Source organism: Suncus etruscus, chromosome 3 (assembly GCF_024139225.1).
Source record: "Suncus etruscus isolate mSunEtr1 chromosome 3, mSunEtr1.pri.cur, whole genome shotgun sequence".
Taxonomy (NCBI): Eukaryota; Metazoa; Chordata; class Mammalia; order Eulipotyphla; family Soricidae; genus Suncus; species Suncus etruscus.
The window spans coordinates 18,606,957-18,634,669 of record NC_064850.1 but is presented as its reverse complement, the minus strand read 5'-3'; the positions used below and the strand labels follow the sequence as shown (position 1 = coordinate 18,634,669).

Genomic DNA, 27,713 nt, shown 5'->3' with positions numbered 1-27,713 from the left:
TGCCAAAGCTGTTGTACAGCGGGTAGGGGGTCATTTTCCAGGTTGCCAGCAGAGGTTCACCTCCCGATACCCCGAGTGGTCTCCAGACCCCCACCTGGAAGGAAGACGCCTTACCAGCTCCATGCCATCACTCCAGCCCCTATAGTATCTCTTGAGCCCCACAAAACAAAATTTTTATCAGTGTTGTAGTTTTCAAGTTAAGTCATATCTTTTAGATTTGCACCTAATTATTTTGGATTTTTTGTTTTGTTTGTTTTGGGGTCACACTTGGCCATGCTCAGGGGTTACTCCTGGCTCTGCACTCAGGAATCACTCTTGGCAGGCTTGGGGGACCACATAGGATGCTGGGGATAGATCCTGATTGGCCACATATAAGATAATTCTCTACCCACTCTGTTATTATGCCAGCTCTGTATTTTGCGCGCACGCACCATACCCAGCTATGCTCAGATAACCACATTGAGTACCATGATTCAAACCCAAGTTGGTCATGTGCAAGGCAAGCCCTGTTTTTATTGTATGTCTCTCCAGCCCAGTCTCCAGTCTCTCCAGCTCTTATTGTATGTCTCTCTTGGTTCCTAGTACCTAGTGGTACTCTGAGCACTCTCATTATAATTCTCAGTTCTCTTTTCTGCATTTTATTTTTTTTTACTCCTTTTGCTTAGCACTTGCAGTGATGAGGAATTTATAAAAATGAATCCCCGGGCCCGGAGAGATAGCACAGCGGCGCTTGCCTTGCAAGCAGCCGATCCAGGACCAAAGGTGGTTGGTTCAAATCCCGGTGTCCCATATGGTCCCCCATGCCTGCCAGGAGCTATTTCTGAGCAGACAGCCAGGAGTAACCCCTGAGCACCACTGGGTGTGGCCCAAAAACAAAAAACAAACAAACAAAAGAATCCCCAAAGCTCATTTGAAAATGAATTGCTTAATATGGGGCCGGAGAGATAGCATGGAGGCAAGGCATTTGCCTTGCATGCAGAAGGAAGGTGGTTCGAATCCCGGCATCCCATAGGGTCCCCCGTACCTTCCAGGAGTGATTTCTGAGCAGAGAGCAGGAGTCCCTGAACACCGCCGGGTGTGACCCAAAAACAAAAAAACAAACAAAAAGTTAATTGCTTGATTTACTTTCTTTTTCTCTGCCTCTTTTTTGTTTGTTTTTATGGGTCACACGTGGTGGTGCTCAGGACTTACTTCTGGCTCTGCCCTCGGGAATCACTCTTGGTGGGGCTGAGGGAACCGTAGGGTATTGGGATTGAGCCTGGGTTGGCCATGCATAAGGCAAGTACCTTGCCCACTGTACTGTTTCTTTGGCCTCCTTTCTTTCCTTGTGTCTTCATGGTATTGCGCAGAGACTCAGCTCTATATGATTCGTTGAACAGATCAAGATATCCTGAAAACATCTCTCTAAACATTATATCTCATTGCCTTTGTTCCAGGGATGGTGGTTCCTTCCAAAACCAAAATCGTATGCCATTTTTCTACTCTTGTGTTGACCTGTGGGCAGCCACATACCCTTCAAATAGTGCCCCGAGATGAGTATGACAACCCTACCAACAATTCCACGTCTTTGAGAGATGAGCTGGATTATAGTTTGTCCATTCATGAGGTAGGCACCCTCCTTTCTTTGTTTTCCTTTCTCTGATGCTTACCCTTCCCAGTTTATTTCCCCTCATCTCTTCTTTTTGTGTATGTTTTTTTTTTTTTTTTGGTTTTTGGGTCACACCCAGCAGTGCTCAGGGGTTACTCCTGGCTCTATGCTCAGAAATCGCTCCTGGCAGGCACGGGGGACCATATGGGACGCCGGGATTTGAACCACGGACCTTCTGCATGAAAGGCAAACACCTTACCTCCATGCTATCTCTCCGGCCCCTGAAAGAAATTTTTTTTTTTTGGTAGTTTTTTTTTTTTTTTTTGGGGGGTCACACCCGGCAGTGCTCAGGGGTTACTCCTGGCTTCATGCTCAGAAATTGCTCCTGGCAGGCACGGGGGACCATATGGGATGCTGGGATTCGAACCTTTGTGTATGTTTAACGATACTTTTCTCTTCTAGCTTGGTCCTCAAGAAGAAGAAAGCGCTGGTGTCCCATTTGAGAAGTCGGTGACTTCCAACAGGCAGACATGCCAGGTATTCTTGAGGCTCACTCTGCATTCTCGTGGGTGCTTCCATGCCTGCATTTCATACCAAAATCAGCCGATCAATAATGGCGAATTCGACATCATTGTACTAAGTGGTGAGTTCAGAGAAAGTCTTTTGTTTCTTTAAAATTTTTTTTAATTAAATTTTTTTTTTTTTTTTGGTTTTTGGGCCACACCCGGTGGTGCTCAGGGGTTACTCCTGGCTGTCTGCTCAGAAATAGCTCCTAGCAGGCACAGGAGACCATATGGGACACCGGGATTCGAACCAACCACCTTTGGTCCTGGATCGGCTGTTTTAATTAATTTTTAATAATATCTTTATTTAAGTGCCGTGATTACAGACATGTTTGTAGTTGGGATTCAGTCATAAAAACGAGCACCCTCCTTCACCAGTGCAACATTCACACCAGCAATGCCCTCAAAAATAAATACAAATGGCCAGAGAAACTCTTTCTTAATTTATACCTAGATCACTTGTTGTTCTTTGTAGATCTGCGCTCTTCCTGGTTTTGGTTTTGGGGCCATACGTAGTAGTGCTCAAGGTTTATTCCTGGCCCTGCACTCAGAGATCACTCCTGGTGGGCTTGGAGACCATATGGGGTGCTTGGGGATCAAACCTTTCTTACCCTGTGATTTTTCATGTTTACACCCTTCTCACCAACTCCACAAACCTTTGATATTTGAGCCACACTCTGCTATTTGACTCCACATCATGGACTAAGTAATTTTTTACTTAGCAGTAAGAAATTTTTTTTTATCTCATAACTCCAACTTTTGGCCTTTATCCCATGGGCCAAAAGATGTGGCTCAGTTGATTGAGCAAATGCCTTACGTTTATGAAGCTCTGGGTTCAATCCCTGGCAGCACATGCCTTCCCATTCCTAGCACTGCCAGATGTGTTTCTGGTGGCCCTTGATCTGACCCCCAAAACCATAAGGGAAAAAAGTCCAAAATTTCAAAACTTACACCCTGCCTTCTTATTATACTTCAGAGGATGAGAAAAATATTGTTGAACGCAATGTGTCCACCTCAGGAGTGAGCATTTACTTCGAGGCTTATCTTTATAATGCCACCAACTGTGCCAGCACACCATGGCACCTGCCTCCCATGCACATGAGCTCCTCCCAGCGCCGGCCTTCCACAGCTATTGAGGAGGAGGACGAAGATTCTCCCTCTGAATGTCATACCCCTGAGAAGGTGAAGAAACCCAAGAAGGTGTACTGCTATGTGTCACCAAAGGTAGGAACACCATTCTGCCTCCAGATTCCCCACCTGTGTGGGATTCATGGAGTAGCTCCCTTTCACCCACAGCTTCACCTTGGTTTTAAATCCCCCATCAGCTGCACTGACACCAAAATATTGAACATGATGATTAGAGAAAGGTTCATGTAACTTTTACTGGTTTGCTATTACAATGGTTCTCTTTGATTGTTATTCTTACTGTGTCTAATCTGTACATTAAAAGCTATAAAGGTATATACATAAGAAAACTATTTGGAGTTTCAGGTATCTGTTGAGCAGGGGGAGGCATATGTTTCGAAATACATGCCCTGCAGATAAGTGAGGGAACTCCTGTATCTGGTGACAAGAACAGCCAAGGAACAAACTCATAGTGGGGCCGGATTAGTGACTCTTAGTGTCCCCAATACTTAAGAGAAGCTGCTGGAAGGTGAGAAGATTGAGCCGTCTTTCTTCCTGTGCCATGGGGCCTACCACCCTTTGAAGTTTCTGTGAAGATTTTTTTAAGGCATGGTTCTTAGAGTTTGAAAGTTAACAGCTTCTAACCAATAAGCATTTCTCATTAGTCGAAAATTTTCTGTTTGGCCCCTTGTGCTATTTGGAAACAATTTGATCTTTTATTTTGCTTTTTGTGAAACCACAATAAATGGATGTCACCATCAGGCTCCAGGATTAAAATAGAAAAATTCTGGCAGAGACAGGAAGGTGAATTTCTCAAGGCCCCTGAGCATTAGGTGCTTTGTGTAGGGGTTTTCTTTTTCATATCTCTATCTTGCTTATTCATTTAGACCACAGAAGAAAAATGGAACTTGTGAATCATCGCATTATCCCTATAATCTCATAACCAAAACTGATTTATAAATCTGTCCCTCTTCAGAACACTTTGATAATATACCATTCCTTTTTAAATGTCGTTTTATTTTTGATTTGGGAGAAGGGTAATGGGGGAAATGGTTGAGAGTAGATTTAACAAGGTTAGTTATGAATTGACCACTCATACCTTTATTATACCTTTTTTCCTTTTTAATTCATGTTTAAAATCTTTAATGAAGAATGTTTTTGTTTTGGGGACAATGTTCGACTACATTCAGTGCTTACTCAGGGCTTTGTTTTCAGAGATCACAACTGACAGGGGTCTAGGACCATATGCTTAGGATTGAATCTAGGTCAGCCATATGCAATGCACACACCTTATTCACTGTAAAATCTCTCCAGGTCCAGAATCTTGGGAGTAGGGGGTGCTGCTCAGTGTTCTGGGTTCACTCCTGGTGTATCTTGGGGAGGGGGGCTCCTTTGTAGTGCCTGGGATTGAACTTGAGTTGACTACATGCAAGGTAAGTGCCCTATCCTCTGTACTATCAATCTGGTTCTTTTATTTTGTTTGTTTTTGTTTTGTTTTTGGGTTACACCCGGCAGTGCTCAGGAGTTACTCCTGGCTCCATGCTCAGAAATCGCTCCTGGCAGGCTCAAGGGATGCCAGGATTCGAACCAATGACCTTCTGCATGAAAGGCGTTAAACGCCTTATCTCCATGCTATCTCTCCGGCCCTATACTATCACTCTGACCCGTAAAATTTTTTGTTGTTGTTGTTGTTTTGTGTTTAGATCACACCTGCCAGTGCTCAGGGGTTATTCCTGGCTCTGTGCTCTTGACAGGCTTGGGAGACCATATGAGATGCTGGGAATCTAACTGGGGTTCATCCAGGGTTGGCCACGTGCAAGGCAAATGTCCTACCATTGTTCTATCACTCTGGCCCCTAGAATTTTATTTTTAACCATTTAATTTAAGAAAAATTCTGACCTACACCATGTTCAAGTCTGTATGTTTTTTCTCATCTCTTCCTTGTTGGTGTTATTGCGATGATACATGTCTGATTCCTTCATGGGGCTCATATACCACTTTTTAGCGCTCATGTTCTTGGCCTCATCATTTCCTGAGGCCTGCACCCCTTTAGCTGTGTACCTGAACTCTTGCTCCCTGGGGTTGCTCTTTAGTTGTGTGTTCATGCTCCTTCTGGTTGTGATGCTCACGTCCAAGTTCACCTGGAGAGGGGTTTTTATACATGCAGTGCTCACTCCTAGCACTCTAAGCTGTCACTCTGTCACTTTGAGTCACATCCTATCTGGACAGGATTTTTTTTTTGTTTTGTTTTTTCGGGCCATACCCGTTTGATGCTCAGGGGTTACTACTAGCTAAGTGCTCATAAATTGCCCCTGGCTTGGGGGGACCATGTGGGACACCGGGGGATGGAACCACGGTCCTTCCTTGGCTAGCCGCTTGCAAGGCAGACACCTTACCTCTAGTGCCACCTTGCTGGCCCCAAGGGGTTTCTGTTATTAAAAATGGAGTCGGAGGTATGGAGCGATAGCACAGTGGTAGTGCATTTGCCTTGCACACAGTTAACCCAGGTTTGATCCCCAGCATCCTATATGGTCCCCCTAGCATTACAGGAATGAGTTCAGAGCCAGGAGTAATGCCTGAACGCCACAAAAGCACAAAAATCGAAAGAAAGAAAGAAAGAAAGAATAGCACTAGAGTAATAGTACATCAGGTAGGGTGCTTGCCTTGTATTTGGCCCACCTGGGTTTGATCCCAGCATCCCATATGGTCCCCTGAGCTCATGAAAACAACAACAGAAAAAGTTTTTAAGTTACTACATTGCCGACTTCCTTTTGTGAATGGCATAAAGGGAACATGGCCTGCAATCTCTAGCCCATCATAACTAGGGTGTGTGAGCGCTGTAAGTAACAGACGTGAGAGTTGCTGTGGTGAGAAGGGGCCCTGGGCTGAGCACCACCCCTGAGTGAGCTCGAGACCCAGTAGCACTTGTGTCACAGCATGTGTATAAGTGTGTGTTCCTGCTGGAGGACCACAGCCAAGTGATTGTGTGATCTTTTGTCACATCCCAGCAGTGATAGCCATCAAGGGGAAGTGGGGTGAATAAAAAAAAATAATTGTATACAATTTAAAGCAGAGGTCAGAGAGATAGTGTAGCTGACCTGGGTTTGATCCCCTACTCCCCAAACAGTTTCGTGAACCCACCAGGAATGATTCCTGAGCACAGAGCCAGGAGTAAGCACTGAGCACTTCCAGACGTGTCTGGAAGGAAAAAAAAATGAATGTGGTAGGGCCCCCTGTTGTTCACTTTCCACTAGTTTGGGATAGATTTCTGAGCAGCGCCTGACTAAGCAAGAGATATTTCTTTTATTTTCAGGTAAAATATTCTCACCTCATTACATGCAATCTTTATCTCAGCTACTTAGAAATCACACACACAAAAAAAACTTGAGTGTTTTTTTGTTTGTTTGTGTTTTTTGGTTTAGGGGTCACACCTGGCAGCACTCAGGGGTTACTCCTGGCTGTATGCTCAGAAATCACTCCTGGCAGGCTCAGGGAACCATATGGGATGCCGGGATTCAAACCACAGACCTTCTGCATGAAAGGCTATCTCTCCGGCCCCAACTTGAGTGTTAAAACGATGTGACATAGCATTGTCAGCATGATACTTATTTAAGTTGTGTGTGAGTGTGTGTTTAATTCCAAAAATGATTTTATTAATGAGAAGGGAAAGGAAGGAGCAAGTAGGCAGAAAAGCTTCTAGATTACAGGAGGTGTCTTCCTGATGGAATTCTTCAGAGTAACATATTTTGTTTGTTTGGGGGGCCATGCTCAGCAGCACTCGGTTTACTCCTTCTTTGAGCTCAGAAATCACTTTTGCCAGGCTTTTGGAACCATCTGATATGCCAGGGATCGAACTCAGGTTGGCCAAATGCAAGGCAAATGCCCTATTCGCTGACTCCAACTTCCAGAGTAACGTATTTCTGATTCACCTGTCTGAAAGTAGGGATTGGTATTCACTCAATTTTAGGACTGACTAACTTGTTCTCTGGGTTCATAGAGGAAAGAGATTAGCAATGAGAGTTTTAGATAGGGACTCAGATATTTGAAATTCAGTGTCCCAGCAGAGCCTTTAACTTCTCATTGACTTCATTTTCTGGTGTTTCTCCAGCAATTCTCAGTGAAGGAATTCTACCTGAAAATCATCCCCTGGCGCCTGTACACCTTCCGGGTATGCCCAGGAACAAAAGTAAGTGCAAAGTTTACATTTATTCAGGCTGAGGCAGAGAAGGCCTCAACTCTGGAATATCAGTCTTTTCTTTTTTTTTTTTCCTACAAGGGCTTATTGTGTTTCTGCAAGTTTTCATTGTGCACATAGGAATCATTGCCAGATGAACTAAGGGTCATCATCTCAGGAAATGGCGCCAGCTGTATAGAAGTTCTAGAAGGACACATGCCAACAGAAGCAGGAATTAGTAACAGTGCAGTATTTCAACAGTTACCTTTGACCTGAAGATTAAGTTAATGAAAAGGCTTTTGGTAATTTTGGCTGGGCTTCTCAGTATGCTAGCTAATAGTAGCTCTTCTAGAGTCAGTGCTCATAGATGAAAACTTTTTGAGACTGTTTTCTTCTGAGCTTGTAGAATCGATAAAGTTTGTTTTTTTTTTCATCCAACATCTTTAAAATAGTTATTTGCCCTTTCATATATCCTTACTACTTTCCCTTCCTTATTTTTCATGTTGGGAGATCTTTTGTGTGGCCTGTGATTCTTGCTAAGAGCAGTTTCTCCCACTCAGTGAAATTTGAATTGCAGAACATTGAGTTGAAGAGCAAAGCCATACACTTTGTACTGATCAGTCTTCACTTGGAGCAAACAACTTCAACTTAGTTCCGTTGATTGATACAAAAGAGTAGGAAAACATAGGATACACCCACTCACTACAAAATATTTTTGTTTATATACTGAATAATTAACTAGCTAGAAACTGCTCTCCTATTAACATAATTACTCCAATGTTTCCTGACAGTCTTAAAGTTCATAGTGGGCAACACTAATTTGGTTTATGTAGGTTACATAAGCTTTTCTATCCAAGGAACTGTTGATAGAACAAATTGTTAATACTTATTATATGTATTTGAAAATTTTATTGTAGTTTTCTTAAACTGTAGTAATGAAAGTTAAATTTACTTTTAAAAAGGATAGGGATGTCAGAGGACAGAGTGATAGTACAGCAGGTGCTTTCCTTGCACATGGCTTGAGCTAGATTCCATTCCTAGTACCCTATGTGGTTCCCCTGCACTCCTCCAGGAGTGATCCATCTGTGCTCTGTGAGCACAGAGCCAAGAGTAAGTCCTGAGCACTGCCAGATTATGGCCCCAATACTACCCTCAAAAGGATAAGGATATTGAAAATTGTTTTTTTTTTTTTTTTTTGGTGGTGGGGCCCACACCCGTTTGATGCTCAGGGGCTACTCCTGGCTAAGCGCTCAGAAATCGCCCCTGGCTTGGGGGGACCATATGGGACGCCTGGGATCGAACCGCAGTCCTTCCTTGGCTAGCGTTTGCAAGGCAGACACCTTACCTCTAGCACTACCTCACCGGCCCCGAAAGTTTTTGTCTATTTGGGGGTTTTATATATTAACTCTCCCTCCTCCCCTGCGCCCCCTCTTTGCTAGTTTTCATATCTTGGTCCTGATCCTGTCCATAAACTCCTCACACTGGTGGTGGATGATGGCATTCAGCCTCCTGTGGAGCTCAGTTGTAAGGAAAGGAACATTCTAGCAGCCACTTTCATCCGCTCCCTGCATAAGAATATAGGTAAGTTTGGAACTTGGGCAAAGGAGGCAGCTCCTCTGACTTTGGGCTCTGAGGATGGAGAAAGGTATGACAGATGGTCTGACTGTGATGGACCTTGTTGCTCCTCAGGAGGCTCTGAGACCTTTCAGGACAAAGTGAACTTTTTCCAGAAAGAGCTTCGACAGATACATATGAAAAGGCCACATTCTAGAGTCACTCTGAAGGTCAGCAGACATGCCTTGTTGGAATCGGTGAGTAAAGGTGCCTCTCCACCATCCTGCACCTACACTTTCCAGATTTATCTCCTAAAACTTCTGTTTCTCTCTATCTGACTTTATCTCTTAAAGTTCCTCTAGTTTCTGTTTGATTCTAACCAAGTTTAGGTGAGATTCCTTAGAGCCACGTTACTGACAGGGTAGACTAGTTAGTTCACACTTGGGCTTTAGAATGCGAACAACCTCACAGCTTCTCTGGAGGGCAGCGTTTTCTCTATATGTAAATGGCACAGAAGAGCATTCTCACTACTGATCTTTGGCATTGAAGAAACTCTGGCATTTAATCTTGGATGAAAAGGAAATGAGTTTTGAGGCCAGAGAATTAGTTATAGCTGGTCAGGCACTTGCTTTGCATGAAGTCAATCCAGGTCCAATCCTCGGTATCTCATCTGGTCCCCTCAGCACTGCCACAAGTGATTCCTAAGTGCAGAACCAAGAGTAAGCATTGTTGGGTGTGACCCCAAAACAGAAAGAACAATAAAAACAACAAAAACGGGAAATGAGTTTTGCTGTCTCTCTGATCTGATGGAAACAGAAACACCTACAGTGTATCTATTCTGCACTGCAGACACTGGCCTGGCTCTTACATTCCCCAGGCATAGAGAGTCTTGATCCCTATCCAGAAAGCGTTTATGAGGCTTGGCTCCCCGAGGTGCGACTGGAACCCTCTTTCCTCTGCCACAAACTCCATGTGGCATGACTCCCAGTCTGAACCCAGCCCTGTGGGTGAATATATCAAGTAGAGAATCTACTTCGCTGAAAACCAGACTTGGTATTCTTGTTGACAGCTAATTTTGAGTCATTGTTACCACTTTTTATTTAAGTTTTCTCATAAAATGAGCATTAAAAAAGGAAAAATAGGGCTTTATTTAAATGAAGAAGTGGCATAAAGATGAATTAGATAAATTTTTTAAAACCTTAAATTTGGGGGCTAGAGAGATAGTCCTGGCCTCACATGTGGCTGACCCTTGTTTGACCCCTTGCACAGCATATGTTTTCCCTAACACGATCAGTAATGACCCTTTAGAACAGGGCCAGGATAAGTCCTGGGCACTTCTGAGTGTGCCCCAAAACAAACCAAAACCAACAAACCCAAAAAATCTTCAATTTTTCTTTTCCTTCCTTCCTTCCTTCCTTCCTTCCTTCCTTCCTTCCTTCCTTCCTTCCTTCCTTCCTTCCTTCCTTCCTTCCTTCCTTCCTTCCTTCTCTCCCTCCCTCCCTCCCTCCTTCTCTCCCTCCCTCCCTCCCTCCCTCCCTCCTTCCCTCCCTCCCTCCCTCCCTCCCTTTTTAAAAGGCTTTATCTGGGGCCTAAGAGATAGCACAGTGGTAGGGAATTTGCCTTGAATGCAGATAGATGGTGGTTCGAATCCCAGCATCCCATATGAACCCCCGAGCCTGTCAGGAGCGATTTCTGAGCAGAGAGCCAGGAGTAACCCCTGAGCACAGCCGGGTGTGACCCAAAAACCAAAAACCAAAAAAAAAAAAAAAGGCTTTATCTTTGAGCCATATTCAGCTGTGCTTTGGGTTCAGGGGTCTCTCAAAGTGGTATTCAGGGAACCACTTGGAGTGCTGGGGATAGAACCTGGATCAGCAACCTGCAAGACAAATACCCTACTTGCTGTACAGTTTGTTCTGCCCCTTAAATTTCTTCTTCTTCTTTTTTTTTTGGCCACACTCGGTGACATTCAGGGGTTACGCCTGGCTATTGCTCCTGGCTTGGGGGACCATATGGGACACCAGGGGATCAAACCTGGGTCCATCCTAGGGTAGTGGTTGCAAGGCAGACAGACGCTTTACCTCCTGTGCCACCACTCCAGCCCCGTAAATTTCTTCTTGACCATTGTACTTCATGTACTCTAAATATTAGATGCTGTTTGTGCTTATTTTTTTTTAACTTACTTTTGTTTTCGGTCCATACCCAGCTGTGCTCAAAGCTTACTCCTGGCTCTGTGCTCGGGAATCACTCCTAGTGGGCTTAGGGTTCCATATTAGGATGCCTAAGTCACTGCATCCAAAGCAAGCACCACACTCTGTACTTTTACTCCAGCCCTTTGTGTTGTTTATTTGTAAGCATCATTTTATCCAAGTATTAGTGGTTAGTTTAATGTAGAGACAGTGTTCTTGTATTTTTATTTTTAACACCAAGAGATGCCAACCAATATTCTGACAGTTTCCCTTCTTTTCAGTCTTTGAAAGCCACTCGGAATTTCTCCATCTCAGATTGGAGCAAGAACTTTGAAGTGGTTTTCCAGGATGAGGAAGGTCAGTTTTGAGATTTTATGTTCATCTTTTTAACTCTCCTTGCTGCTCTTCTTTTCTCCGAACCCCTTTTCACAAAAAGTCAAAACAGAACAAAAAACCCAATTCTGTGCCCCCAAAATCTTTCAAGGGAAAAAGACACAGGATGTGTTAAGATAAAAGAGTGGTGTTTACTAGCCAGATGGCCTGTTGGAGTTTACCAAGCACAGAAATGCAGAAGCTTGAAGAAAGAGACTTTGAACTTTGAAAGAGGCAGAGTAACCCTTTAGAATTAAGAAATATATCCAAAAGATTTATTTTGGGACCCTGATTTCTATTTTTATATTGAGGATATTTATTCGATCCTACAGAAAGGGATGGGATATTTTTTGAGGGTGTACATAGAATTTAGGTGGATCGGAATGGGAAAACACTGCGGTAGTGGACAGAATGAAGACATATAAAATGATGGGAAATGAGCAAAAGTGACAGGAGGTGGTAAAGGAAGCCAGTCACTATTTATATTTTTCTTTTCAGCACTTGATTGGGGAGGACCTCGCCGAGAGTGGTTTGAGCTAATCTGCAAAGCACTGTTTGATACCACCAATCAACTCTTCACCCGATTCAGTGACAACAACCAAGCATTAGTGAGTCTGAATTCTCCTTAGGTGGGAGGGGATGTGGGATATTTTATAGCCACTAGGTCAGTTCCAGGATATGAAACTGTTCTAGAACTCTGTGCTCTGTTCTTAATTTTTGATGCAGAAAATATGAACTAATTGGGTTTCCTCCCACCTCTTTGCTTTCATTACGTAGTCTGTAAAAGCAGAATAAAGAAGGACAAATGAATATTTTAAAAGTATTATAGGAGCCAGGGTGAAGAAAGCTCAGAGGGCTAGAGCACATGCTTTGCCTGTAGGAACTCTGGGTTTGGTCTTGGCTACCAAATGGTCCTTTTGAGTACTATCAGGTGTACCTCCAAATCCAAAAAATAAAGGGGCATATTAGAATGCATAGGTATTAAATATCTAAAGTACTCTTTCAAAACATACCTGAAGGGGGCTGGAGAGATAGCATGGAGGTAAGGTGTTTGCCTTTTATGCAGAAGGTCATTGGTTCGAATCCCGGAACCCCATATGGTCCCCTGTGCCTGCCAGGAGCAATTTCTGAGCGTGGAGCCAGGAGTGACCCCTGAGCGCTGCCAGGTGTGACCCAACAACCAAAAAAAAAACAAAAAACAAAAAACAAAAACCAACATGCCTGAAGCAATTGAATCCCATATAAGATCTTGAGTGGGCATAAGAGACCAGAGTAGAGAAATAGACTTTGGCTGAAAGAAGTTCTGGTTTAGGGAAAAGATGTCACATCATTCCTGCATTAACGTCCACAATCAGCTAAGAATCACAAACTTAACATAGATTCTTCATCTGAATGTAAGTTCATCTTTGCTCTTTCTCATGTCACTTGTATGACTCAGTGGTGTCTGTGAAAGACTATTCTATGTGGATGAACTCTTCAATCCTAGCACTGAGCTTTTCAATTCCTTGGGATAGAGATGGGGAGGGAGAGTCTGTCCAGAACTAGGCTTGAAGATAAATGGCCTTAAGCTTTATAATGCCTTTCTTTGACAGGTGCACCCCAATCCCAGTCGCCCTGCCCATCTGCGCTTGAAGATGTATGAGTTTGCAGGGCGGCTGGTGGGCAAATGTCTCTATGAGTCTTCTCTAGGAGGAGTCTATAAACAGTTGGTTCGCGCTCGATTCACCCGCTCTTTCTTGGCCCAGATCATAGGACTACGTATGCATTATAAGGTAACGTCTTAGTCACATACTTTTTATTTTTACTAAGACCTGGGGCCTTTAATTCCAGAGTCTCCATTCAGAGATTAATTTGGTTTCTAAGTAAAAATAGGCCTGTTCCATCCTTACCTTTCTGTCTTCTCAGTACTTTGAAACAGATGATCCTGAGTTCTACAAATCTAAAGTTTGTTTCATCCTCAATAATGACATGAGTGAGATGGAGCTGGTTTTTGCAGAAGAGAAATACAACAAATCAGGCCAATTGGATAAGGTGAGAAAGAGGACCAAAGCCTCTGTCTCCATTTCCCAGGTTCCTGAAGCTCAGCTGCGTGATCGAACTTTCCACAGCAACGGAGATGTCCTTTATTGAGAGCAAATAGTGTTGTGTTTGGTGAGACCAGAATGTTATTGGAGTGACTAAATAACTGAGTTTTTCGCTTATTTTCTTTCCACTGACTTGGAAATAGCCATCTGGGCCTAGTGGCAGCCAAACTATACAGTATTTCCTTGGGGCACTAATTCCCACTGTTTATAATCCATCTGTCCTGCCCATTTCTGCTTTCCAGTAAGTAGGAAAGGAACTTACTGATAATGCAGTACCACTGTAAATGAGGCTGCTTCTGACCAAGTCAGAAAACAATAGCTCAGATAACCATTGCAGAAATATAGGCCAGTAGAATACCGCACTCATCAGAGCCCTGAAGCTTTGTAACTGAAAAATAGAAGTGTTGAGGAGCTGAATGGGCAAGAAAATCTTGGAGCTGATCGAATTCAATAGTGCTGTCTACTGGGTAAGAGTGGGCAGTATCATTGATAAAAATTCCATCCACAGCTTCTGTCTTCTGTCTTATTTTAGGTGGTCGAACTCATGACAGGTGGAGCTCAAACTCCAGTAACCAATGCAAATAAAATCTTCTATTTAAATTTACTGGCCCAATACCGATTGGCCAGTCAGGTGAAAGATGAGGTAGAGCATTTTCTCAAAGGTGAGATCCTTTTCATTCTTGGGTTGGAGCTGAAAGTTGTTCCATGATTTGGGTATGGTATTGATGTGGCTATTTTTTTCAGGTCTGAATGAGTTGGTCCCTGAGAATTTATTGGCTATTTTTGATGAAAATGAACTTGAGGTAAGTCCTTACAACTGACAACCTCTGCTCTTTATGGTTTGTTTCATATATCCACAGGGACTAACTAGCTCACTGTAGTTTCTGCTAAGAGCAGGGGAAGCCTCTTATGCAAGAGTTGGTATTTGTGACTTCCAAGAATTGACTCTACTTACAGATTTTAAAAAGTTTGAATGTAAAATTGGAAAAACTAGTAAATCACCATTTTTGAAGAGTCGTCATATTGATTTGTTCGTGAATATTATTTGACAATGTTCAAATTATACAGAATATTGGTATGCAGCCAGGGATAGGCCCCAGGTTCAATTCCCAGCACTGCATGAACCCCTGAGCACAAAACTGTCAGTGCCACACTATTACCTTGGCTCTTGAATACTAGGGTGACTTCTCTATTAGTAGCCCCCCCCCAATAGAAAGGATAAAAAATGATGGTATCACATGTAATCTTTGTAAATTTTTTTTTTTTTTTTTGGTTTTTGGGCCACACCCTGTGACGCTCAGGGGTTACTCCTGGCTATGCGCTCAGAAGTTGCTCCTGGCTTCTTGGGGGACCATATGGGACGCCGGGGGATCGAACCGCGGTCCGTCCTAGGCTAGCGCAGGCAAGGCAGGCACCTTACCTCCAGCGCCACCGCCCGGCCCCAATCTTTGTAAATTTTTAGACATTTAAAATTGATTTAAGGGTTGGGTTGGAGTGATAGTATTGAGGGGTGGGTAAGGCCTTGCACATGGCCAACACCAGTTCAATCCCTGGTATCCCATATGATTTTCCCAAGCCCAACAGGTGTGACTCCTGAGTAAGGAGCCCTAGAAAGAGCCACTGAGTGCCCATGGGTGTGGCCCCAAAATAAAACAGTTTGTTTAAGGAAATAAGAATATATCAATTTATTTGTCCAGCCAGGGACTACTTATTTAGGGCACCTTGTATGCCATGTATGTTTGAGGCTTTGGAGAGAGCAAAGAATAAGACAAAGTCCTTGCCCTTGTGCAGTGATGCTATAGTGAAGGGGACGAAAACCAAAGGTTGTGACAAATTACAAAGTTCGAATTCACTATCTAGATGATATTTTTTTTGGGTGGGGTTGGGCCACACCTAGCAGCATTCATCGGTTACTCCTGGTTCTGCAGTCAGAAAAAGCTCCTGGTAGGTTTGAGGGACCACATGGGGGATACTGGGGATCAAACCCAGGTCAGTCTCGCTGTGTGCAAGGCAAACATCCTACTGCCCCGTTTCAGCCCTGGATGATATATTTTTATTTCTAGTCCTATAAGAGCCATAAAATTGCTATAAGATGTCAAATTCCCATTTGTATGGGTGAAAATTAAATCGTTTTTTTACCTGATACTCATGCTTGATTCATATAATGCAAGCAAACTGTCCATTGCTTTCTGAGGCTTATGTTTCTGGCACAGTTTCAAGTAGGATGGAAGTTCTGTGTTTGGTCCCTATACCACCCACACTCCTGAGTATTATCCTATAACTTTGCTGTTTGGGATTTCTGATGTCACAGCAAAGCATTTCTGTTCCCAGTGCCCTGCGACTTGATATGTGAGTGCCACAAATGGCCACAACCAAGTTATTGGAACAGAATGGTGAATGTGTTGCTACACCAAAGGGAAGAAAGAGGAAAATGAAGAGATAGAATGCCATTTTAGATGGCTCAGGGGTTACTCTGAATCACTTCTGGCGGTAGTTGGGGGACCATATGGGATGCCAAGGATAGAACCGGGGTCAGATGCATGCAAAGCAAGTGTCCTCCCTGTTGCACTGTTTCTCCAGCCTTCTACATTAGGTCTTTTTCCTGGCATGCTCTTCATTAGATAGTTTTGATCTCATGATCTTTGTCCCTCTGGCTGTCCTTGTAATGACCAACTGTCTTCTCCAGCTGCTCATGTGCGGAACCGGGGACATCAGCGTGTCTGACTTCAAAGCTCACGCGGTGGTTGTTGGCGGCTCATGGCATTTCAGAGAAAAGGTCAGGAGGCCAGACTGCTGTGTGGATCTGTGCAAGGATCTTGCAGAGGTGGGAGGGAGGAGTCCGAAAACTGAGGAGAAGGGAATCTGCGTGGGCACCACAGGCAGTTGTGTTGGATGGAGGGAACCCTGGCACCAGAGGGCTGTGTGACCCAAAGTGTCAACTGTCCCGACCCCTACCTGTGTCCTCAGAAAAAAGGAACAGGGCCACACTCCCACTCCAGGGCTCTCTCCTTCGTCCCCACTGGGCCAGAACCCAACTTCCCTGTGCTCTTCCTACCAGGTCATGAGGTGGTTTTGGACAGTAGTTTCCAGCTTCACCCAGGAGGAGCTGGCTCGGCTGCTTCAGTTCACAACAGGCTCCTCTCAGCTGCCCCCCCGAGGCTTCGCTGCCCTCTGTCCCTCGTTCCAGATAATTGCTGCTCCCACCCATAACACGCTGCCCACAGCGCACACATGGTACGTGTTGGTGCCATGCGGGTTCCCATGTTGCCTTCTCCTTCCAGCCCTCGCACCCTGGTTCCGGGTGGTGTGTGCTGATCACCTGTCTCCTTGCCTCTGCAGTTTCAACCAGCTGTGCCTCCCTACGTATGACTCGTATGAGGAGGTGCACAGGATGCTGCAGCTGGCCATCAGCGAGGGCTGTGAAGGCTTTGGCATGCTCTGACTGTTCTCCCCAGTTTCTCTGGGGCATCTGGCGCATGTCACCGATGTCATAACCATCCACCAAAAGTTGCTGCATGCTTCCCTATGTCTGGAGGATCTGGGCACCTACAAACCCTGCCCTTCCTGCCCCTGCCCCTGCCCCTCTGCCCTCTACGCCTCTTTGGCACAGTCTGTAGCTTGGGCCCCTCTGCAGTTACTGCTCGTGATTGTAGAGGCGCTCCATAGTGATGGCTGCTTCATGGCTGAAGGGATGTTTCCCCAGAGGAGCCCAGCGACACCCTCAACTTGTTCTGCTCCTCAGAGGCCCCTCGGTGGCCCTCTCCTCTTCCCCTGAGGTACCCATCCTTCCTGTGGCAGGGTCATTGCCTCATCTGAAGACTTCACTTCATCCCTCTACAATAACAGACCCACGCCATACTCTGACCTCCCTGTAAGGAGATCCAGAGCAGTGCAGCAGCCTGTGATTGTATGGGGTATGGTGTCAGCACAGCAAGAAGCGCTTTCTCTCCCAGTGGCTCTATGAGAGATACCCACAAAATGATCATTAAGCGTGAGTCAGAGCCATGAGAAAAGCAGCCTGCTCTGAGAGCAGGAAAGGGCTGTCTAATCAAATTCTCCTTTAGCATCCACCACTGCTGCACCTCCCTGCATTTGTTCTGTGACACTGAGGGGAGCTGGGTGCTGAAGAAACATATCAACGGATGGAGAGTAGGAATAACTGACCCTTGACACTGCTGAGTGGTCTCTGACAAGGGAAAGCCAGGGAAAATGGATCACTGGTATATAAGTCCATACAGATCCTAAGGGTCAGGCCAGTGGATTTCCTCTCCCTGCTCATCCCCTTCACTCCATTAGTTTCTGGTATTCACTGTCTTGTGATGGCTGAAGAGAACTTAAAACTTTCTCCTGGAGCATCCCAGCATCTCCATTCATCCCAGTATGATCTCCAGCATTGTCAGGACTCCAGACCTCATCAGCTCCCACGTCTGATGGCTCCTGCGCAGGCACCCATCCCCGCATTCAACTCTGAGAAAATTACAAGCCATCCTTATTGCCAAAACCAGCAAGTCCAGAGATGAGACGGGACTTGCGGTGATGCCTTGATCTCCTAGAAGCTTGTCTGAGCCGCCCTGTTCCAGGGACAAGAGGAACAGGCTCTCCTGAGCTGCTCTGCTACCTGTTGGACCGCCTACCTGTACAGTTGGCGTTTGTCTCTCTTGGCGTGAACACTGACCTCACTTGTGGTGGGAGCCCAGGGTCCAGCATCGGGCCTGGCCACATGGTCACTGCTCTCCTCAGGAACCAGGACAAGGTGCTGCTGCTTCCCCCAAGTTGCCCACAGGCGGGGACAGCCAGCTTCCTCGTCCTGGGAAATGCCCCATCGGTGCAAAGAGGGCTTTCCAGCTGGGCATGAGAACTGGTTCTCTGTGGTGGTTATTCATCTGTGGACGCTACACCTGCCCTCTAGAAGCCTCCAGAGACCATGTAGGCGCCCAAGTGGACTTTTCTGGCTGGTCTGTGGGTTTAGTTCGAGCCGTTGCACTGTTCACAGTGTCCTGGGCACCGCTGCAGTCTCTTCAGTGGCCCAGAGACCCAGAGTCTGCTTTAACAAAGCCTTGGTACTGTTGCTCTTTTCTATTCGGATTTGTTTTCTCCTAGCTCTATCCCAAAAGTATCTTTGCTCTTTCTTTGTTCTTTTTCCGCCCCTCTCCTCCTACTTCTGTTTTGGTTCTAGCTAATGAGGGGAAATTTTCAAGATGTCAGTGAGGAAGAAAAGTGTGTTTTGTTTGAGGCAAGTCTTTATTCACATTTCTGATTTAAGGCTGTTATTTCTGTCCCTCTGACCCAGGTAGTTGGAGGGCCAGCTCACCTCCTGGCCTTTTAGAACCTTTTAGAATAGGTACCAAGTTCATACTGGGCATGTTTTGGCCTGGGTGTAGGACTTCTGCAGAGTCCAGCCCTGCTGCAGAATGGATAAGCCCAAGCCAAAGGTCGAACCCCTGCAGCAAGAGTGTAAATATTTTTGTACAGTTAATAAATGGACTTTAAAAGGATGATGGAGCAACTGACTACTTTGGTGATTTGGGCGGCCTGTGTTGGAGGTTGGGAAGGAAAAGAAAAGTTAGAAAGGTAGTTTTTTCCAGAAATTCCTTCAGAAACTCTCATCTTGGGGTAGAAAGTGTACCTGGAGCCTTTGCCTGTCCTTAATCCCCCTTCCTTTGCCCCCTTTCCCAGTGCAGGCACAGAGAGCCAGTACCTATGCCAGCATCCCTTATGGTCCCCTGAACACACGGCCAGTTGTAGCCTAAGCACAGCCCTCTCTTGGCCCCTTCCCAAAATATGAGGGAAATAAGTTGGTGGCCCTTCAGAGGTACCTTCTGTTGGCACGTAGAAGGATAGGTTTGCAAGAGCCTTTTTTTGGGGGAGAGGGGCATACCCGTTTGACACTCAGGGATCCTGGCTATGTGCTATGTATAAGCACCCGTGGCTTGGGGGGACCATATGGGGATGGAACTGCGGTCCATTCTAGGGTAGTGCTTGCAAGGCAGATGCCTTGCCTCTAGTGCCACCTCTCCCACCCATGCATGAGCCTTTTTTGCATATAATGTTGGTTTGGGAACCCCCAGAAGGACCTTCTCCCAGCTCCCTGCTTGGGAATCATTCCTGGTGGTGGGTGGGTGGGGATTAACAGGGCTCCTACATACATGTGCTTTAGTCCTTTAAGATATCTCCCAACCCTTAAGACTTCATCTTGTAGGGCTGAGAAAGAAGTAGTCAATCCTGGACTGCTTAAGGAACTAGGTTCATGTAGGTGGACTAACTCATCTCCCAATGACAGGAATCTACATGTAGCCTCTGTTTCCAACTGCAGAGCTCCCAGCTTTCCTGTGGCCCAGCCATCTTCTGATATTCAGTTTTCCTGCAATGGAGTCTTGTGCCAAGTGTGTAGAATGAAACCCTTAAAGGATAGAGATCCTGAATTGATAAACTTGATAAACGTCCATAATTTGTCTTATTTTCATAGGTGCTATCCCCAGCAGAGTTAGTTGATTGATGCTCAGGCCTGACAGTACAGTATCATTTCTACCTAAAAATGAGCCATTATCAAAATAAGAAAGTTGACCCAATTTCAGGCCACATTTTTCAATAATCATAATAATCGTATTTAACTGTGATTAGGGCCCCAGTCATTTTCATAGGGAGAGGTTCTTTGGGACTAGGAGACAGATGGGTCATATAGGAGGCAACAGTGGGGGCTTAGCATGAATTTCCAAGGTGATGGCGCCTCTTCCTCCCTGGACAATTGTGAGCAGACTCCAAGCATCACATCAGATACCTAATTCAGACACTGGCAGAGAAGACCCTAAGTTAGAGAGACCTCCACATCTTCTCCTAACCCTCCAAGGCCTGAGGAGCTAATTGAGGGAACTGTACCTCAACCCATGTTGCAGGGTAGGTGCCTAGGTAATCCCCATCAAGACAATTTCCTTAACTTGCTTCACTGCTGAATCAGGATGGCATTGGCCATTTTTAGCTGATCTTTTATGCTAGGAACTTTAATATTCTATTGTCTCGTATTAAAATGATACCACAGAATAGGCCTTGTTTTCTCCACAAGACCTAATTGGTCTTGTTCTGTTCATTCACACACACAGTTGAAACTCAAAGAGGATATGTAAGTGCCAAAGTTCCTTAGCTTGGCAGAACTGTATTTGAACACGGGTCTGTTTCATGTCAAAACCCAAACTCTTTCCATTTTGCTGATTTGTCTCAGAGAAATTAGTTTAGACTAAGAAACGGCCCAGGCCCTGGTCCCCCAGTGATCCCTGACTCTGCCTCATGTTTGCTTGATGACACACCATGACAGATGGACGCCTTCTACCTCTCTACCTGCCAGTCACTCTAGGATATGGGAATCATGAGACGGCCCCGCTGGAGAAGAAAATAGCTTTTAGTCGTGGAGCTAAAGTCTTTTGCAGGTAGAATGTTGTTGAGAATATCAAGGAATGACTTTGGGGAGTTGACTTCCAAGTTTAAGTGAATCATGCGTAAATAATGCAAAACACCCATGAGGATATAATTGCTGGTGGGGTGGGGGTGTCCTGACATGCTAATATCCCCACTTGAGTGGAACTTAGGTCGCATACAAATGAAAGAAAGTCAGACATGCTATACAATACCCTGATGTTTATCTCTCTGGTTACTAAGTAAGCAGGGGGGAAAAAGGCTCATTTAAATAAATCTTTTGTCCCAAGTCTCTTTACATGAAACGCAACTGCTTTTGGCAAAGGTGAAAGATTTTCTGGTGACTAGCAGACACATTCTAGAATGCCCAGGGAGACAGTCCACCTCAAAGACCTCAAGTCTGCTGGAACAATGGTCTTGAGTCCCAGGGAGGACAGTCACAGATCTGTCACCCTTCTTTCATCTACACTCCAGATTCACACACACAGGAATCTTCATGTCTTCTCATGCTCTCCATAGATCAGCAGTATTCCCTTCGCACACAGGAATCTTCATGTCTTCTCATGCTCTCCATAGATCAGCAGTATTCCCTTTCCTCAGAACTCCCACTCGGCTGAACTGCCAAGACATTCTTGTATTTGCCAGTTAGAGGAGTCTGAGATAGCAAAGTATTTGCGAGCCAGCTGGAGAGACTTTGATAGCTTTCATCTTGAAACAAAATGCTGCATTCTTGGGTAAGAGAAAGACTGTGTGTGTCATCATTCGTGCTAGTTCTTAAAAGTCTTTGGTCTAATCCTACTCCAACTTGTCATCTCATTTCCTACAAATGTACCTCCCTGCCCTTACCACCCACAAAACGCCTGGCATTTCTGGCCCATCCCTGAGCTCAGGGCCCTTTCCCTTTTCAGTTTTTTTGCATTTCAACAAACTTTTATGGTGTCAGGGACAGGAACATTTAGATAAGAATGTGAATTCTTCCTCAGACAGTTTTCAATCTTTTTTTGTTTTAAGACCACACCTAATGATTCTCAGGGGTTACTCTTGGCTCTGTAATTCAGAAATCACTCCTGAAGGTGTTGGGGAGACCATATGGGATGCTGGCGTTTGAACCTGAGCTAGTCTCATACAAGACAAGCACTCTCCCACTGTATTATCACTCCTGCCCCCTCTAAACAATCTTGTGAAGGGAGACAGACCATTTCTCTTAGCCCTCTTCCCAAAAATTGGAACAGCCAAGTCTATTACCATCCATCTTCATAATTTCACTTGTTTAAGTGATGGTGGGTACATTACAATTGCTTTGGTTTGGTTTGGTTTGGGGCCACACCCAGTGGCACTCGGGTTACTCCTGGTTCTGTGCTCAGAAATCTTCCCTGGCAGGCTCGGGGGGCCCATATGGGATGCCGGAAAACGAACCTGGGTCCATCCCGGGTCAGCTATGTGCAAGGTAAATGCCCTACTGCTGTGCTATGCTCTCGCCCCTGATATATTTGAATAATTTCCATGCAAAGAGTAGGAGCTGCTAGTGAAATTTCTCCACCTTAATACATACATACACAAGGGGAGGGAAAAGAATTTTCCTGTTGCTTCTAGAGAAAAACTTTTACAGAGATTAATTCCAAAGGAGGAGCAAAGAGGAGGCCCCGCAGTTGCCATAGTTGGGCATCACCCAAAGAAGTCCTGAGAAAGGCTGGTCTTGGGAGCTTGATGATCATGTGATTTACTCTCCCAGGCAAAGAGATTAAATAGGTTGACAGTTCAGTGTGGGACTGGTCAGTAAGTGGGCAAAGGATGTGGACCATGAAGTTAAAGTCTGGCTCAAGAGAAGGTAGTGTCTCCAGTAGGAACAACAGAACAGTTTGTACTCTGGTCAGAAGCAGGGGGTGACAGGCACACAACACAGTGCCACAGCAAATGAATGTGGACACGTGAGCTAAGGCCTTTGTCGGCAACTTGCAACGGTGAAGTGGGTAGTTTGTGATGGACGTGGGTGGAGATGCTGAGCTTTGCTCTAAGTAGATGTTAATTATACCAAGCAAACTGCGATTCTTGGGCACAGCAAAATGCTGCCACGATTTCTCTCGAGTTTGGACAGGTATTAAAGTTACGCACACTCACACACACACACGCACGCGCGCGCGCACACACACACACACACACACACACACACACACAGACAAGCTTCTGAGCTGAGTGACAGGTAACTGCTTAAATCTTGGAGCAGGCTATGTTCTCCAGGAAAACCTTTGTGGCCCTTTTGGGGTTTTGTGGTATCATCCACCGTGCTGTGTTAAAGACACAGTACAGAACTTGGGTGTTCTGTAGAAGTGGTACTTGCTTTCTGAGTCAGGAGAGACAGTCTTGCTGTAGGATCCTGGTTGGTTCATGAGGACAGGACAGTCCTGAGCTGCCAGGAGGAGGGGCTGGGCGCTCAGCCTGTCTCTGCCTGTTCCCGGGGTTCTAACTTAACCATTCCCGCACACCTTGAAAATACTGTTTTGTTGGCATCCCAACTGTGTTCTCCAGACAGCTGCTCCTGCTCCAGAGCAGACAAAACCCTTTTGTCAGACCCGATCTTGAGTTCTGGCTCCAAAAAACGTCACTGTGGATTAAGTATGGAAGGAGGGAATCATCAAAGCAAACGTTCCAATGTTGGGGGGTCAGGATGGGCTTCAGGGCTTAGTGCGGTGGGAAAAGGGGGCTGAGATAGCGGTTGGCACAAGGCTGTGGAGAACTCTGGAAGCCGAGCCAGAGAGTGAGGAGCGAGGCCCCGGGAAGTTTGGCACTCGTGAAAGCTGGGTATTTAACCGGGAACAGCCACTCTATTTTTCTCGGCCTTGGCAGTGGGTCAGGGCAGCGAGCAGTCCTCACAGGGCCCACATCCTTCCTATTGTCTCCACCCGCCTCACTCCCTGCCCAAACATCTGCTTCACATTGGGGCCCTTACCCTCTCCCCAATTTCTGGACCCAACTGCAGGGGGCAAGCATGAGGGGGACAAACTGCAGGTGTGGGATGGGATTGGGGAAGGAAAAAGGCTCTGGATAAATTGCCTAAAGGTTTGGCCATATGTGCTGTAGGAAGGTTAAGGATCTGGACCCTTTTACACACACACACACACACACATACACACACACACACCCCTCTTTAATGTGCACATATATGACCTAGTCTATCCAGTGAGCTGTTTGTCTTTTCTGGGTAGAGGGAGCTGAGCTGTGGAGTGAGGGTGCTGGGGAGTCTCCAGGCCCTCCAGGCCTGCTGTTCTAGGAAGCTCAGAGAGCCTGCCAGCATGGCCAACTAAAGTGATTAGTGCCACAGGCTGCTGGAGGTGCTAATGAGGTCTTAAAAAGCTCTTCCTCCTGCTCCAGCCCAGAGTCCAGCCTGGGCCTGAGGTGGTGAGAGAAAAGAGAGTGACAGCAGCCTCAGGAGTAGTTCTTGCAGGCCTGAGATTTCCGAGCACTTGCCCTGACACTCCCTGAGGGACTCAGTTCCCTCTTGCCTCTTTGCTGGGGATCAAACCGGCTCAACGTTATGCAAGGCAGCACAATTGTTTTTTGAGTTTGTTTTGCTTTGTTTTAGTTTTTGAGCCACACTTGGCCATACTCAGAGTTTACAAAAATCCTGGCTTTGTCCTCAAGAATCACTCCTGGGGGCCGGAGAGATAGCACAGCAGCGTTTGCCTTGCAAGCAGCCGACTCAGGACCTAAGGTGGTTGGTTCGAATCCTGAATCCCTGTGTCCCATATGGTCCCCCGTGCCTGCCAGGAGCTATTCTGAGCAGACAGCCAGGAGTAACCCCTGAGCATCACTGGGTGTGCCCCCCCCCAAAAAAATCACTTCTGGATTTAAATGCTCAGGGGACCATATGGGATGTGGAGGATTGAACTCTGGTCATCTGCATGCAAGGCAAACACCTAACCCGCTGTACTATTGCTCTGGCCCCCAGCCTTTTTTTTGGGGGGGGGGAGTCACACTTGGCAGTGCTCAGGGGTTACTCCTGGCTCTGTGCTCAGAAATTGCTCTTGACAGGCATGGGGGACCAGATGGGATGCCAGGATTCGAACCACTGTCCCTCCTGAATTGGCTGCTTGCAAGGTAAATGCCTACCGCTGTGCTATCTCTCCAGCCTCCCAGCTTTTTTTGTTTTTTTTTTTTAAATAGTGAAAACTATTTTTTATTATTATTTTACAGTATCCTTTCTTTGTTGTTGTTTTATTTAGGGGGCCACACCCAGGGGTGCTCAAGGTTTACTCCTGACTTTATGCACAGAATGGTGGTGTTCGAGGGATTATATATGGTGCCCAGGTCTGCTGTATTCTATCTGTTTGGCCTGGAAAAGAGCATTGTTATTTCCATTTGACAGACGAGGAAACTGCGGCACAGCACAGTCACTTGCCCAAGTTACCAGTCCAGAAATGAGTGTAGATATCAAGTTTTATCTCACCAAGTTCATACAAGGTGGAGTCCAGGACAGTACAGTGGACTTGAGAGAACACAGGAAGCAGAGGGTGAGCCTGTTGACTCATGGGACTCTAGACAGAGTCACTCAACAGCTACGTCTTTCCACAGCCTCTCATTTCTGTGCCTCCTAATACTTCTGCCTTCTCACTGCAGAGTTTGGCTTTCCACCACCCTCTCCACAGCAGGAAATGCCCCTCTGTCTCCCAAATCAGCTTTAGGAAGTCGCCTGGCTTCAGACCCCTGTTGGGAATGGGAAAGAGGCTCTGGCCAGGACTAGTGGTCTGCCAGGAGCCCCATTAAGGCAAAAGTGAGGATGGACGCTAAGCCCATCACTTGGCGGGGCATCAGGAGCCTCGATGACTTCCCAGCTCACCCTGGTCGGCCTCTGGGAGAGAGGCAGCTGCACACAGAAACAGGCCCTGGGCTCCCCCAGGGCTTGGTGGATCATCTTTTGGGAGAGCAGCCTCTTGGCAGGAAGGGAAAAGAGTGTAGTGAGATGGCAGAAGGCCGACCCAAAGACTGAGGCTCCAGCTCATGTGCTCCATGTGGCTAAGATCAGTCCATCTCTCCCTGCCTCTTGGCCTTCGTTTAGTCAAGTTCTGATCCCCGAGGGAGATCCCTAAAATCGGCTCGACCTGTACAGAGCTAAGCCCTCTATTTAACAAAGACATAAAGAATTGCTTTAGAAAAATCTTTGATTTGGAAATTAAAACAAAAACAAAAAATTGGCTGTACTCAGGGGTTACTGTTGGCTCTGCATCAGGAGTTAATCCTGGCAGAGCTGGACCATAGGGGATGCTGTGGATCAAACTCATATAGGCCGTGTACAAGGCAAAAATGCCCAACCACTGAACTATCACTCCAGCCCCTCAGAAATGAAACCTTAAAGGGCCCGGAGAGATAGCACAGCGGCGTTTGCCTTGCAAGCAGCCGATCTAGGACCAAAGGTGGTTGGTTCGAATCCCGGTGTCCCATATGGTCCCCCGTGCCTGCCAGGAGCTATTTCTGAGCAGACAGCCAGGAGTCACCCCTGAGCACCGCCGGGTGTGGCCCAAAAAACAAAACAAACAAAAAAAAAATGCGGGGACTGAAGAGATAGCATGGAGGTAAGGCATGTACGGGGGACTCATATGGTCCCATATGGTCCCCCATACTTGCCTTTCATGCAAAAGGTCAGTGGTTTGAATCCCAGCATCCCATATGGTCCCCTGAGCCTGCCAGGAATGATTTCTGAGCACAGAGCACTGCCAGGTATGACACCCCCCCCAAAAAAAATGTGAGGGCCAGAGTGATGCAAGCTGTAGAGTTTCTGCCTTGCATGCACTAATCTAAGACGGACTTTGGCCCGAACCCCTAGCATCCTATACGGTCTCACAAGCCGGGAGTGATTTCTGAAAGCAAACCCAGGAGTAACCCCTGGGCATCACTGGGTGTGGCCACCCCCCAAAAATGTGGGGCCAGATAGCACAGCCGTAGGGCATTTGCCTTGCATATAGCCGACCCAGGATGGACCTGGGTTCAATCCTCAACATCCCATATGGTCCCCCGTACTTGCCAGGGGCGATTTCTGAGTGCTGAGTAACCCCTGAGCTCTGCTGCCGGATGTGGCACAAAAACAAAACAAAACAAAATACCCAAACCAGAAATGTGGCTCAGCTGTAGAGCACTTATACCTGTGAAAACTCTAGGTTCAGTTCCCCAGCAACACACACACACACACAATTTTTAAAATTCAAAGTTATTGAAGACTACAAATGTTATAAACTATAGACCTACAATTTATATCAATATTTACATGTGCCCTGGCAACTTCAGTCCCTGCCATTTCCTGTGGATGGGAAGTGAAGAGAGGGACAATAAAGGGTTGAAATCAAAGGTTGGGGAAGACTGGGAATGGGGGAAGTGATAATAACTCATTATGAACTTGAGATCATCTTTCACCGTTCTGGACAGTCCTTGGAGGAAGGACACTGTGTCCCCAGGTTCCTGGTCTTCAGGTCTCCACTAGCTCTAGGCTTTCAGCCATAGCCGCTTCCCTGGTACTTCCTCTGTCACTTGGCATAGCCCACCGCTCCTTCGAGGGAATCCAGACACCTGGGGAATGCCCCTTGGTCAGAGGGCAGCTGTAGGGAGATTGGTCCTCCTAGTTTTGGGGACGCCTTTGAATGTTTATGCAGCATTTCTCAGAACATGCAATGG

At 46.0% G+C, this 27,713-nt stretch overlaps 1 protein-coding gene across 2 annotated transcripts in view; it reads left to right on the top strand.

Moving 5' to 3' along the window:
- AREL1 (apoptosis resistant E3 ubiquitin protein ligase 1) overlaps positions 1 to 19,141 on the top strand; it is a 58,261-nt gene extending 39,120 nt beyond the window's left edge. For both annotated transcript variants that reach the window (XM_049770351.1, XM_049770350.1), the window contains exons 6-20: positions 1,437 to 1,606; positions 2,051 to 2,231; positions 3,128 to 3,375; positions 7,385 to 7,462; positions 8,890 to 9,031; positions 9,140 to 9,261; positions 11,472 to 11,547; positions 12,061 to 12,170; positions 13,155 to 13,334; positions 13,468 to 13,593; positions 14,179 to 14,308; positions 14,391 to 14,449; positions 16,333 to 16,422; positions 16,705 to 16,880; positions 16,986 to 19,141. In XM_049770351.1, coding sequence (XP_049626308.1) covers positions 1,437 to 1,606; positions 2,051 to 2,231; positions 3,128 to 3,375; positions 7,385 to 7,462; positions 8,890 to 9,031; positions 9,140 to 9,261; positions 11,472 to 11,547; positions 12,061 to 12,170; positions 13,155 to 13,334; positions 13,468 to 13,593; positions 14,179 to 14,308; positions 14,391 to 14,449; positions 16,333 to 16,422; positions 16,705 to 16,880; positions 16,986 to 17,088 — 1,991 coding nt within the window. In that variant the 3' untranslated portion in view covers positions 17,089 to 19,141. The remainder of the gene's footprint in view (positions 1 to 1,436; positions 1,607 to 2,050; positions 2,232 to 3,127; positions 3,376 to 7,384; positions 7,463 to 8,889; positions 9,032 to 9,139; positions 9,262 to 11,471; positions 11,548 to 12,060; positions 12,171 to 13,154; positions 13,335 to 13,467; positions 13,594 to 14,178; positions 14,309 to 14,390; positions 14,450 to 16,332; positions 16,423 to 16,704; positions 16,881 to 16,985) is intronic.
- Positions 19,142 to 27,713: the final 8,572 nt, after the last annotated feature.